Genomic DNA, 14,406 nt, shown 5'->3' with positions numbered 1-14,406 from the left:
ACACAGTCAAGGATCCTTAAGGGTTGAGGACAGTTTCCAGGATGAACAACATCAGAGACCAGACTCAAGAAAAAAAGACCATGGAAGCCACAGGGACAATGTACTGAGTAGGAAAAAATACAAAGAAACCATAACCTTCCCTCAGAGGGTTAAGAAAGGTTCACACATGGGAAAAGGATAAAAAGGAACCTTTGGAAATGAAAATATAAGATAGCAGGAATGAAAATCTTTATACGAAGATCAGAGAGAGGTTTTAGAAAAATCTCTCAGAAAGTAAAAATCAAAAAAAAACAAAACAAACAAAAAAAAGATTTAAAAATAGAAATAGGCCAGCACAGTGGTTCACGCCCATAATCCTAGCACTCTAGGTGGCTAAGGCAGGTGGATCACCTGAACTCTGTAGTTCAAGACCACCGTGAGCAAGAGCGAGACCCCATTTCTGCTGTGAGCTATGATAATGCCACGGCACTCTGCCCAGGGCGACAGAGTGGGACTCTTGTCTCAAAAAAAAAAAAACACTGTCATCTAGAGACTCCTAATCTCACCTCCCATCACCTAAGCAACAGGTAAATGAGGAAAGGGGAAGATACAGAATTTGGGGGAAGGGGTCAGCCCCATGTGAGTGAGGTAGAAGGAGCCCCTGGGCCAGTTTGTTCCACCTGGGAGGAGCTTCGTGACATCAGACAAATTGGTCTGCCTCTCTGGAGCCTCCATTCTAAGAAAATGAAGATGGTCATAGGGCCCACCTCACAGGTTGCTGCAGCGTGTAACCTGTGAGCTGAGAGGTGTATGGTGCTTACAACTGTGCCTGGCACAAAGCCCCCGTTAGCTGCGCATGGGTCTGTGACCCTGGTGAGGAGGAAGAAGAGAAAGAGGAAAACAGGCTGTAGAGATGGTGCTTGGTAACTCCAAGGAAAAGAAAGATGTGAGTCAAGTTCATGATATGGTTTGGTGTCAATGGAATGCAAACAGTGCACACCAACGAAACCAAATACAGTAAGTCCTCACTTAATGTCATCTGTAGGTTCGTGGAAACTTCAACTTGGAAACGTCATAAGGTATCTAATGTTACCACAGGCTAATTGATACAAAGAAGAGTTAAATTCCTGGGGCAGCACCTGTGGCTCAAGGGGTAGGGCGCTGGCCCCATATACCAGGGGTGACGGGTTCAAGCCTGGCCCTGGCCAAAACTGCAAAAAAAAACAAATAAATAAAAATAAAAAATTATGGAGTCATTTAATTAAAAAAAAAAAAAAGAGTTAAATTCCTACAGCATGTTCTGGTCACAAAAACATGACCAAGTGTCTAAATAAAGACCCAGAACACTTCTGATATTAAACATGGAAATTATATGAGCTGTACATAATGTATATTATGTATTAATTTTATTAAGAAAATTAATGGAGGCTCGGTGCCTGTGGCTCAAGTGGCTAAGGCGCCAGCCACATACACCTAAGGTGGCGGGTTTGAATCCGGCCCGGTTCCACCAAACAACAATGACAGCTGCAACAGAAAATAGCCAGGCCTTGTGGCAGGCACCTGTAGTCCCAGCTACTTGGAGGGCTAAGGCAGGAGACTCACTTGAGCCCAGGAGTTGGAGGTTGCTGTGAGCTACGATGCCACGGCACTCTACCCAGGGGGACAGCTTGAGGCTCTGTCTCCAAAAAAAAAAGGAAAAGAAAATTAATGGAAACATGTAAAATAGTTACCCAGTTTTTGATGAGTCAGTGAATGACAGCAGTCCTACTGGTGGCAGGTGACAGATATCAGGGGACAGATATCTGTAAAATAAAAATTGTGAGGAGCAGCTGCTGCCACCGCACACATGGCAGGACTCGGATGTATTTGCATCACACTATTCACCATCGTGCATTTGTACGGTCATATACTTTACGAACTATTTGAATAATTTGTATTCATTTATTTATTTACAAACCTACTGTTGAAGTTCAGGATCATATGGCCAGAGCCTCTCTGGGCAGCTCAGGGCCAGAGCAGGCACCGGTGCTGGTCAGGACACCATCCTACAGTGGGACACACACACCCCCACAGTCGGGTGGGGGCCATGTAGACACGCCAGTGAGCCAGATGTGCACAGGTTTGGGCAGTAGTTCTGGGAGGAAACCAGAGGACCTGAGGTGACCCACGCAGACTCCACACACAGGGCGGCCTCTGCGGGAATTGATTTTTTTTTCTTGTCAATGTTATAATAAAACAATGCTGAACAAAGACCTGCAGTGTTACAAGAGATTCTGTTGGGAAGAGGGTTGGAAGGCTATAAAAGATCAAAACCCTTTCTTGCATAGTAGGAAATCGATAACATCCCAGCCAAACACCAAAACGCAGCAGTAGAGGCGCATTGTAGAAAGAACGCCAGAAATGCCATCGGGAGCAGGGAGCTCGCACGGGACTGCTCCAAACTGTCTGACTTTCAACTGCATAGAATTCTAACTTTTATTAAAGAGGATTAATTAAAATTTCCACACTGGTAATGGGGAAATACTGAAAGACCAAGGAGGCCCCCTCCAGGGGCTTTCACCCACCAAGTTCAGGTAATTTGAGAATCAAAGAGCATGATAATGGCTGGTAATTAACTCAGTCTTTGAAAATGCTGAGTGTAGAATGATACTGGAAATGGGGAAGGGAGCACAAAGTGTGCCCAGAAAGCTGTCAGAATGGTGAAAACCCTGCTCCGTGCCCCTGGCGCAGTGGGGCTGGCTGTGTTCTCTGCAGTGGTTCTGTTCATAAAGCCTGGGTGTTATTTTCTCCATCTCTGTCCGAGAGGCCAGGACTTGAGAGTGAGCCCCATCGTTCCAGGAAAAGTAGGAAAGACCGTCCAACACCTTCCCTCACAAACAGGTGGGAAGAAGACTGTGGGACCATGGGGCCGTGGGGCCATGTGCCCGAGAGGAGGCCCAGCTGTAACAAGGGAATACCTTCTATCTCAGGAGATGCAATCTCAAATCCAAATGGCAAGAAAGACTTGGACTTTCAAGTCCAGTTCATCCTAGCACTCTGGGAGGCCCAGGCAGGCAGATTGCCTGAGCTCACGAGTTAGAGACCAACCTGAACAACTGTGAAACCTTGTCTCTAAAAATAGCCGGGCATTGTGGTAGGCGCCTTTACTCCCAGCTACTCGGGAGATGGAGGCAAGAGAATCACTTGAGCCCAAGCATTTGAGGTTGGTGTCAGCTGTGACGCCACAGTACTCTACCAAGGGCAACAAATTCAGATTCTATCTCAAAAAAATAAATCCAGCTTATAGAACAAGCAGACCTTGACCCCAGACCCCTAGGAGTCTGTCCCAGGAAATGCAGGCTCATTTTGATTATTTTGTCCTGATTATGTCCTGAGCAAAGAAGCAGTCAGTCAGTAACTCAGAACTTCCACCTTCTGCTGACCCAAGATCAGCTCCTCTTTCTTTTAGGTCTGGCCAGATTCTTATAACCCCAGGAAGGTCAAAGCTAAGTGTGGAAATAATGAAAAAATAAATCAGATCTTTACAACCAACTTGCGTAATAGGTTTTATAGTTATTGTGATAATTGGTGTGATGTCGATTTTTAAGATATTTTAAACAACTACTTAAATAGTAAGGTTGGCATAATTTTGTTGAAATATGCAGAATTTGACTAAGTTCATAACACTTAAATATATGAGTGTTTTTTTAAAAAAAAATTACATTTAAATTAGTTTAGTAGTATCTGAATAAATATTCATAAATATTTAAATAGATTTATGGATATAAAAACTTAGCATGAACCAAGTACAAATAGTTTTTTTCTTATTAAGAAAAATAGTTCTTCAGATACGAAAGATGCAGGCAACTGTGATGAAAAGAGAAAAGTATAAGAAGGCACAAGAGCATTTTCAGCACGCAAGTGAAATAATCTAGTTTTTTAAGAGAGATTGTAGGGGTCAAGAGCAGAAGCTATCAGATTCGTCATTTATTTATTTATTTGAGACAGAATTTCACTATGTCATCCTGAGTAGAGTGCCATGGTGTCATAGCTTACAGCAACCTCAAACTCTTGGACTCATGTGCTCCTCTTGCATAGCTGAGACTTCAGGCTTCTGCCACACACCCAGCTAGTTTTTTAGAGACAAGTTCTCGCTCTTTCTCAGGCTGGTCTCAAGCTCATGAGCTCAGGCAATCCACCAGCCTCAGCCTCCCAGAGTGCTGGGATTATAGACCTGAGCCACTGTACCCGGCTTCAAAAGCTGTGTAATTTGGGTCTCCTTTCATCTGTAAAGGTCTATGAAGTATATGAATGCATTCATTCAGCAAACACATGTCCTGAGTCTCCTTGGGTGCAGGCACTTTCCTGGGCACTGTGAGGTCATCAAAGGTAATGACCAGGCACTTTCACGTACCAGAGATGAAATCAATGGGCCCAGCAATTTATTAGAAACTGTTAAGTTTTATGGAGATATTACTTCTGGTTTGGAGAAGCCTTCCTTAAGGCAGAGATCAGGGGGATGACATTCCAGTAAGGAGCTGAGGCCCAGGAACAAGGAGGCCAAGAATTTTCCAGGTATGGTGCATGGTCCCTAGAGAATTAATGAGTCTTTCGCTGTGAATGAATTAATTCATTTAGACTGTTGTTTCTTCAGTTTCTATAAAGTGGGGCGGTACCAATTAACGTTAATTTATAATGATAAATCTATAATGCAGAAAGGCAACTCTTTGCTAATGTATTTGCCAGAATTTGAAACCCCAACAGAGTTGTAATTTGCTGTCACCGCAGTTATGGCTTTTACATGAATATTAATGATCTGCGTTAGAAAAATAAGACATATAGGGTTTCTGGAAAAGGCTGACTTATTTTTATCTGTATGTCACTATTTTATGTGTAAGACTACAAAGACTGAGCACTTTTGTAGGTGCTGACATGATCGGGCCATCTCTCTGAGTGAAGGGGTCATCCCGGGGAAATGTAGGCAAAGGAGTGGGCAAGATTAGCCACTCTGGAGGTGAGCGAGGGAGCCAGCATGGCAGAAGCACCCAACTTGTCCCCTGGGTGGTGACACAGGCCTGGCCAGGTGGACAGCAGGTGTGTATAGAATGCCTTGTTTTTGTCATTTGGTCCATGAAACCAACACTGATTTTTGATGTGCTGAAAACCCATGGAAGTTCTCAGCAGTCCTGTGAAATGTCATCATCTTACCACAGAGTACTGTCTGCAAGTTTTGCTCATTGTCTCAGACTGAAATGCTGACCTGAGCCTTAGGGGCTCCCTGAAGGTACCTCTCTCAGCTATTATCCTGCCTACCCCAGGCCCCCACAGTGGGGGTTATGCAACCATGGAGTATAAAAATGGAAAATTCAACCCAGGAAAGATTAGCCAATTTTTATGTTTGACAGTGCCAGGTTAGATTACATTTTCTTGTAGGAACTCTGATAAAGTCAATGCCATTTTGAAATTGATCATCATATCTAAGACCAGGGGTCCTCAAACTTTTTAAACAGGGGGCCAGTTCACTGTCCCTCAGACCATTGGAGGGCCGGACGGAGGGCCCCGGGAGGAGTCGGCTGCTAAGCAGGACAGGCAGCAGCGGCAAAAACACCCAGCGGGCCAGATAAATGTCCTCGGCGGGCCGCAGTTTGAGGGCGCCTGTGTAAAACTAACAAGAGCCTTTTAAAAAACCAACTCATGCTCCTCTCCTGTGAAAGACTGGACGGTAGCTACCCCAGGCTGGCAGAGTCCTGTCCCCAGCTGTCCCAAGGCACAGCTTTCTGTTTCCCCACATGTTCATACACTACACGCCATGTATGTTTTTGAACAACTCCACTTGTCTCTTCTTCCCAGCACATTTTTTTTTTTTTTTTTTTTTTTGGAGACAGAATCTCACTCTATCACCCTAGGTAGAGTGCCATGGTGTTGTCATAGCTGACAGCACCTCAAACTCTTGGGCTTATGCAATCCTTCTGTCTCAGCCTCCTGAGTAGCTGAGACTACAGGCACCCATCACAACACCCAGCTAGTTTTTCTATTTTTAGTAGAGATGGGGTCTCACTCTAGCTCAGGCTAGTCTCAAAACTCCTGAACTCAAGAAATCCACCCACATAGGCCTCCCAGAGTGCTAGGATTATAGGCGTGAGCCGCCACATCTAGCTACGTTTACTAAATACATTCATTTATTAAGATATTTATAATTGGCTCGGCCCCTATAGCTCAACCAGCTAAGGCGCCAGCCACGTACACCTAAGGTGGCGGGTTCAAATCCAGCCCGGACCCGCCAAACAACAATGATGGCTGCAACCAAAAAATAGCCGGGCGTTGTGGCGGGCGCCTGTGGTCCCAGCTACTTGGGAGGTGGAGGCAGGAGACTCACTTGAGCCCAGGAGTTGAAGGTTGCTGTGAGCTGTAATGCCACCGCACTCTACCCAGGGGGACAGCTTGAGGCTCTGTCTCAAAAAAAAAAAAAAAAAAAGATATTTATAATTATGCTTACCCTTTTTACTTCCTTGCATGTACGTTTTATACTGCAATCTATTAGTACATGTATGGCATTTATAATAAGAATCTTCATGCAGGGCAGTGCCCGTAGCTCACTCGGTAGCGTGCCGGCCGCATATGCTGAGGCTGGCGGGTTCGAACCAGCTCCGGCCTACTAAACGACAATGACAACTGCAACAACAACAACAAAAAAAAAATAGGCAGGCATTGTGGCGGCGCCTGACGTCCCAGCTCCTTGGAAGGCTGAGGCAAGAGAATCGCTTATGCCCAAGAGTTTCCGGTTGCTCTTCATGCACCCTCACGCTCGGAGCGGTGCTCATGACTTTTTCTTGCTTGAGGTGCAGGTCAGAGAGGTAGAGGCCATGGCTGGGAGAAGCAGCAACCTGGCGCCCTCCTGTATCCTGCCTTCTCTGAGCTCATAAAAGGACTTTACTCACTAAGGTCCGGAGACTGCTGGCAATTTGTTCATTCTGAAGTTAGTTTGGAGGTAGCAGATAAAACAGAAATTAAAAATGAACGAGGTGGGAACGTATGTTTCAGTTCTGGAAGGACATGAGGAAATTTAATGAAGCAAAGAAGAGCAGGTTGGCCGGGATGTTTTGTTCCTCAGTGTGTGACTTTAGTTTCAGGTTCTCTCTGTCTGGAGATCTCAGGTGTGGGAAAGTGAGTAAGAGCAGGCGTTCTTGCCTCCCGTCTTTTCTGCAGGACGCAGCAATCTGGCTGGGGTGTGGCTTGGGGCCCAGCAGCAGGCTCTGTAGCTGCGCTATTGACATTCTCCTCTTGGATGGGAAGGTGGAATCTGGGGTACCGCAAGGCAAGCAGTAGGAGAACCCCAGCCTGTTCGTCTGGTTTAAAAGGGAGACTGGGCTCAGCACCTGTAGCTAAGGCACCAGCCACATACACCAGGGCTGGAGGGTTCGAACCCAGCCCAGGCTTGCCAAAAACAATGGTCACTACAATTAAAAAAAAATAGCCGGACATTGTGGTGGGCACCTGTAGTCCCAGCTACTTGGGAGGCTGAGGCAAGAGAATTGCTTAAGCCCAAGAGTTAGAGGTTGCTATGAGTTGTGATGCCAGAGCACTCTACCCAGAGTGACATAGTGAGACTGTCTCAAAAAATAAAATAAATTAATAAAAGACTGTTCTCAGAAGAGAGCAAGGGAACAGTAGATGAGAGAAAAAACTTGCTCCTGTCACAGTTTATTTCTATACCAAATACGCCTTGAATGCTTATCACATGCTAGGCACTGCTCAAAGCACTTTGAAAAGCAGTAACTCAGTAACTTTTCTGAAGCTCAGAGAGGTGTTATCAGTTGCCTGAGGTCACATAGCTTGTCAGCGCTACCACCAGGGCCAGCGCAGGCTCCTGGGTCCTCACCTGTGCCCCCAGCCCAGCTCTGCAGCATCTTTGGAGTTGGCTCTGCCCCACCGGCCCTGAAGGGCCCAAGGCAGAAGAGCCCTGCTGGCGGCAGGATCCTGTTGCATATTTTCTACCAGGGATTCTCATCCCTTTCAGAATTATCTTATTTCTTGTTTAATTTCACAATAGGCCTTTCTAAAAATAATATCATCTTATATGTAATATTACAAAAGTGACGCTAGTTACACTGTCTTCCACTTTTTGAGCGCTTACTGTGTGGCAGTCCTTCTATATCAGGCATTCTCGAGATGATACTTCTGATCTTTAAATTCAACCTGCAAGGGGGAGACTTGCAGCCAAGAAGAGAAAATGAAGGCCAAGTAGCTTGTTATAAGACAGAGATAAGTATAAACAGGTCCATCTTGCCCCACCAAGGGAGACGATTAGTTTCATCAACTACCCAAAGGCCCTGGTGACACCTGATACGGGGAGAGGGTGTCTCACTTTGCCTGGGATAGTCAGAAGCTACTCCGCCCAGCACTACCTTTCACTCTCAAATGCATTCCCACTTAGACAGTGAGTTTGGCCGGCCTGCCTGGGGCTGGATGCCATGTGGTTTCCAGGCCACTGTGTTCGCAGCACCAACCCCTCAGGGTCTGGTCCCTTTTGATCCAGTGGAGTTTTGAAGTTTTATCTTCTGCTGGGCTTCATTAAGCCCTCAGTTGGTCTGAGGTTCCCCACCCCCCACCCCAATTGTAAATGTTGCATGGTTCTTGGTATTCAGGTTAACAAATTAGCCCAATTAGATGGATAAATTAGTCATTCTAACTTTCTGAAGTCCCGCTGGAAGAGCTTTGGGAAATAGCATTTATAGTTTTCTAACAAGCAATTTAAAGGACACCAGCATGTGGCATTTGTTTAAGAGTAAAGTGTCTTAAACAATGCCCTACTTAAAAACAGATTTGCTGCAGACAGGGAGAGGGATGGCGGAGCGGTGCCCTGTGTTGTCTTGTGCAAGTATTTCCAAGCTGGCTCTTATATTTTGGGGAGCTGTAGCCAAGTTCAGTAGGGTTTACTTGATCCCACATTTTAGTCCAAAGCCTTATTTTGACCAAATTATTTTTTTCTGTGCCGCCTGAGAGTTTCTAACAGGCTTCAAAAGAGAGCTTTGAATTCCACCTGAGTGGTAGATGGTAAAGAACCAGCCACTTGGAGATTGAAAGGGAACCTGGGGGAAATTTGGGGAAAAGCACTGTCCCTTAGTAACTAACTGAAAATGCATAAGCATTTTAACCTGCCTGGGTCCAGTTTCTTCTGCCTGTGTATGAGAGTGACAGTAATCCCCCCCTCCCAGGATTCCTGGGGGATTAAATGAGATAATGCATGTAATGCTTCGGGCACTCAGTAAACTGGAGGGTCCTTTCTTCCTTCCTGATCCTTTCAACTTCTAGCCTCAATCGCCAGAGTCCCTGTTTCTGGCTCAACTGGCTCTTCAAACAATCTTATTAATGCCTATTAAAATGAAACCCAATAAAAGTGCCAATATTTGGTGTTGAAATAATTGATGTTGCAGAGTAAGCCGATGAAGCACCCAGGCAGGCCCCTGGTGCAATTTAGCCTCACACCTGGAGGATGAATTTCACAACTGTAATTGCTACCATATAATTCTTATTAATGTTGTGCTATAATTCCTATTTATTCCACCAGGCTTGTAAATGCATTAAGACTTGTCAACATATTATTTTACACTGTTTATGATCTGTAGAATTATGTTCTTCAGGATTGTATTGTGCAAAAGCTCAAAATAAATGGCTTTGGGCCTCATTAAAAAGAGCAAAAAGAGGCTGCTTGCCGAAGTGGTTCTCCATCCCTGCCGTCCTGCACACTAGTCGGCAAGGTAGATTTCTAATTTGGTTCATAGCAGAGCCCTCAATCCTGAGAAATGTAAGAGCACCCCTCTTCCTGTCTGAGCTGGGTGATGTGATGGGTGAGCCCCACCAGGATGCGTGTGGAGCTGAAAGGTCGGACCGTGGGTGAGGGAGTTGTATTGTCTTCAGGACCCACCTAGTGCTCTCACGCAGCCTGCGTCCCCTCCGAGCTCCTGATGGTGTCTCGGCTCCCCTTGCTCCCAAGCTTGGGGTGACCCCTTTTTAATTCTAAATATGCTCATGGTCTTCACAGCTCAAATCTATAAAGGAAAAGATCTAAAACCCACTCTTAATGAAGTGGAAATACCTAATAATTACAAATCGTAACCTCTTCCCGGAGATTTTTGCATTTACGAAGCAAATAAGTCATAAAACTATAGGACAGAGTTCTGTTCATCGGAATGTCAGGCACCAGCTTGGGGTGGGGGGGCGAGTCTGTCATTGTTATTTTTGGTTTTGGCCTTGGAGCCTTCCCTGTGCCTTTGTGCCCGCCATATCATTGAGTTCAAGTTCTTATTCAGCGCAGCCCTAGCTGTGGATTTCTAGGAAGTCCTTCCTGGCTTCAAGTGGGAACTCAGGTCGCTTCCTCCCAGAGCCATCTGGGGAATGGTGGACTCCTGGTCCCAGGGGGCCTGGCATGCCCTGCTGTGGCTGCTTCTCCTGGCCTGGTGGTGGCTGGGGGACCCTGTGGGAAGGTGACCAACGCTGAGAGTCTCTGCACTTCTCTTCTGCCCCCATAGGCAGCGAGTATGACGAGGAGGAGGTGGACTATGAGGAGTCGGACAGCGATGAGTCCTGGACCACAGAGAGCGCCATCAGCTCTGAAGCCATCCTCAGCTCCATGTGCATGAATGGAGGGGAAGAGAAGCCTTTTGCCTGCCCAGTTCCTGGATGTAAAAAGAGATACAAGGTAACAGACGTGCCCCCTTGTGTGGCATGTGGGCCAGGGAGAGATGCAGGTCGGGTTGGTTGTCCTCACACTCGTTCACGTGCAGGGTGCCCTCAGGTGGGTGCTGGCCTGGGGGTGCTGGGTGCTTGGTGGGGTGTTATATCTTTTGCTGACCTAGGTGAGAGCCTAGAGGTCAAAAGAGATCTTTTGCAAGACTACTGTGTCTTTGGTATTTTTCAAATGTTTGTCATATTGGAGGAGCCTGTCAGATTGTCAAATGTGTCAACCTATTTATTTGCCAGACACCTTCCCAACGCATGGCACTACAGGTGGTTCACAGAAGACCACGCAGAAGTCATAAAAGTCCCAGATGGCTCACAGAGCTGTTTGGGGAAATGTGGCCGGGTATTTAGCTTCCAGCTGAGGAAGTTCTTGCTCCCTTCCGCCCACTGGCCTGAAAGGGAATCAGGAGAGAAAAGGGCTTTGATATTTCTCTCACCAAACCACTCACTGCAGCTTCAGCCTCCTCTCTGGTGACCCATGGCTCTAAGGGCCTGATTCTGGGTGCCATGGGCAGCCAGCGTGCCTAGTTTTCTAAGGAAACTCAAAGAGATCAAATAAGAAGAAACACCAGAATATTCAAGTGTGGGTCCAGAAGGCATTGCAGACTTACCTTGTGAGGTGCTAGCAGCTCTCTAAAATCCAAATGTGAGATACAAATAGAAAAATCAGAAACACACGTGGTACGTTTGATAATATGCTACTTTACTCATAGCTGAGCAGACTGGTTTTTTTAAAGGTTTAAAAAACGTGTGATGGCATAATCACACTTCTTCTATAGCCCCTTCTTAAACACAGTAGACCCTCCACAGCTGACCACCTCCTTAAGTTCACCTAATTTTCGCAGACCGGACAAGCACCACATGTACGTGTCAGTACAGCATGCCTACTTCCTCCTGTTGGCCACCTCCATTGGTTGACCAATTTGTTACTGTCTCTCAGGTGGTCACTTACAGAGGATCCTACTGTATTTGTCTCTTAACACGAAAACAATACTTTTTACAACTGTCATTGATATAAAAACATGAAACATGAATGTATCACAAAGGTGGTGTTCCAAGGTTTCACCTGCACTGTGTACTGTTAAAATTCTATCATGCACAGTCCAGACACTCTTTGTTTAAAATGCACCCCCAGGCTGGAGTGTGAGATCCTATCAGGGACTCGGTGGAGCTGCTGAGGGCAGGTCAGAGCAGGTCTGAGAGCACATCTGTGCATTTTTGTGAGTCAGAGGCAAGGAGCTGGGAGAGAAGGGTGACAATTACCTCAGGATACAAGATGCCAGCGGGATTGGTAGACAAGCTCATTTTCCCAGAAGGCAGATCTGCACTGCAGAAAGATTTTTTTCGTATTTTAAAAGATGTCACAGGAAGAAAAGTGAGACAGAGAGGGCTACACTTGCTCCCTGCCTGCTCTGGGTGCTCATCCTCCCCATGCTGCTGCCACTGTGCTGTCTTCTCACAAGGGCCCAGCACTATTCAAGGGGTGTCTTGCAGAGAGGTTGGACTACCCCACTCCCCCACCCCCCCAAAAGGAAGTACAAGCTGCACCTTTTATTCTGGGCAGAGAGGAGGGAGTAATCTCTCTCTTCCATCTACCTGCCTTTCCTGTTCACATCCTTTCCTCCTCATTTCTTTTTAAATGAGACAGAATCTCACTGTGTCACCCTGGGTAGAGTGTCATGGCATCATGGCTCACAGCAACCTCAAACTCTTGGGCTCAAATGATCCTCCTGCCTCAGCCTCCCAAGTAGTTGAGACTACTGGCCTCCGCCACAACACCTGGCTTTTTTTTTTTTTTTTTTTTTTGGTAGAAACATGGTCTAACTCTTTGCTCAGGTTGGCCTCAACCTCCTGAGCCCAAGCCATCACATTCTCCTTGGCCTCCCATAGTGCTAGGATTATAGGCGTGAGCCACCATGCCTGGCCTCCATTTTCTTATCATTATTCCTTTGGTTTTATTTTTCTTGGATTTCTAGCAGTTTCCCCCTTCAGTTGTCTATGTCTAGGCTAATGGGGCTTTTTTGAGTGTTCTCCCTCCATCTAAAGCCAAGAGGCTCCATTAACTGCAGGTGACGTGGGTAGCCATCAGTGGTCCTGATCTCCATAAGGGAAGTGGGAGTTTCCTTTTGCGGGCCAGAAGGCCAAGTAACTTGGGATAGGAACAGACACATAATTCTACTCCTTCTAACCAAGTGCTTGAGATGAACATGGTCATAGTCCCTGAAGCTTCAGTTTGACTTTTTCTATTCAGAAGTTACAGGCTGTAGGGCAGTGCTATTCTCTAATGTAAATTATTATTTCATCTTACTAGTACATGATTGTTGGAAACTGGTGTACTGTGGAGTCCGGCAGAATTCTGAAGTTCTGCCCTCTTACTGATTATTAAGGCAAGTCAGACTTTATTTCCTGCCCTGTTTCTAGGAATCTCTAAGTCTCTTGGGCACGGACTCAGGATCAGCTTTTCTCACCATTGCTGTGGCATTTACAGAGCTGAGAGAAGATGAGGTATCTAACTTCCCAACTCACACTGAGTGAGGAGGGGGAGAGGGACCCAGCAGTAGAGCTAAGCTAAGGCTCCACATTGTTCCCATCTAATTCCTTGGCCGAGGATTCTTTCCCTTTATAGGAGAAGAATTTTTTTTCCAACCATCATTAGTTCTTAGTTGTAACAAACCCCTGTAACAAAAGAGAAATTAACAAGAGAAAGCCAGAAGTTTATCAACACATGTATTTCATAATATACATGAGAGACAGACCCGTAGAGAATGAATAGTTCTGGAAGTGGTGGCTTTGAACTCCAGTTTACACAGCGTCTTTTAAAAAAAAAAGGCAAATGTTTAGAGAAGTGTTGAGACAAAGAAAAAGGACTTTGAGTCTGTAGGGCAGCAACTTGTAGGAAGGCAGATAGGGGCCTCAAAGCTTGCTCATGCAGATTCCCTGGTACCATCTCGGGGCCAATAAGGGTCTCAGGTTCTCTTCTGTGGTTCACCGTGTTCTCCCGAAGGGGCAGTGGGATGTCGTGTCTTATGCCCTCCAGCTAAACAATCCTGCAGCAAAGAGGCATATTTTAGGGTGGCATCGCCTCATCTCCCACACCTTCCTCTCTCCAGCCGCATCTCTCATTCAAATTCCACAGCTCAAATGCCACCTCCTCCAGGAGGCCTTACCAGCCCTCCAGACCAGCTCTGCCCTTGTAGGTGACATTTCCTTCTCTGACCTCCTGTCCTTTCCATGTCCAGCACCCTCCACACTGAGGCACCATCTCCCTTGTTACTCCCATGATTCTATAACTTACTATCCCCTCCTCAGCACCCAGTGCAGATCTTGGTATGGTCTTCCCGAGGACAAAGGAATAAAGGCAAGGTGCGGTGGTGGGGCAAAGGCACAACAGGAAAGAGGGAAACTTGGTCCCCCACTGATCCCAGGAAGCACTGCTTTGGCTCCCCTGGATCACGTGGCCTTAGTGCACGACTCCTGGAGAGAGAGGGAGGATTCCTCACCTTTTAGCTGGGAGTAAATTGAAATGGTGGGTCGAAGTGCTTTGAGATTTTTTTTTTTCATTAGAATGGTAAGGATTAGACATTTCATAGCTTTCAAGAAATGTAAAACAGGGCTCGGCGCCTATAGCTCAACCGGCTAAGGCGCCAGCCACGTACACCTAAGGTGGCGGGTTCGAATCCCCAGCCTGGGCCCGCCAAACAACAATGA

At 46.2% G+C, this 14,406-nt stretch overlaps 1 protein-coding gene across 1 annotated transcript in view; it reads left to right on the top strand.

The window, feature by feature from the left end:
• Positions 1–14,406, top strand: part of JAZF1 (JAZF zinc finger 1) — a 344,775-nt gene that overhangs the window by 321,821 nt on the left and 8,548 nt on the right. The window contains exon 4 of the mRNA XM_003788537.2: positions 10,488–10,657. Coding sequence (XP_003788585.1) covers positions 10,488–10,657 — 170 coding nt within the window. The remainder of the gene's footprint in view (positions 1–10,487; positions 10,658–14,406) is intronic.

This window comes from Otolemur garnettii, unplaced genomic scaffold (genome assembly GCF_000181295.1).
Source record: "Otolemur garnettii isolate 467f Iridium unplaced genomic scaffold, OtoGar3 scaffold00028, whole genome shotgun sequence".
NCBI classification, from domain to species: domain Eukaryota; kingdom Metazoa; phylum Chordata; class Mammalia; order Primates; family Galagidae; genus Otolemur; species Otolemur garnettii.
This window is presented reverse-complemented; position numbering and strand designations above follow the sequence as displayed.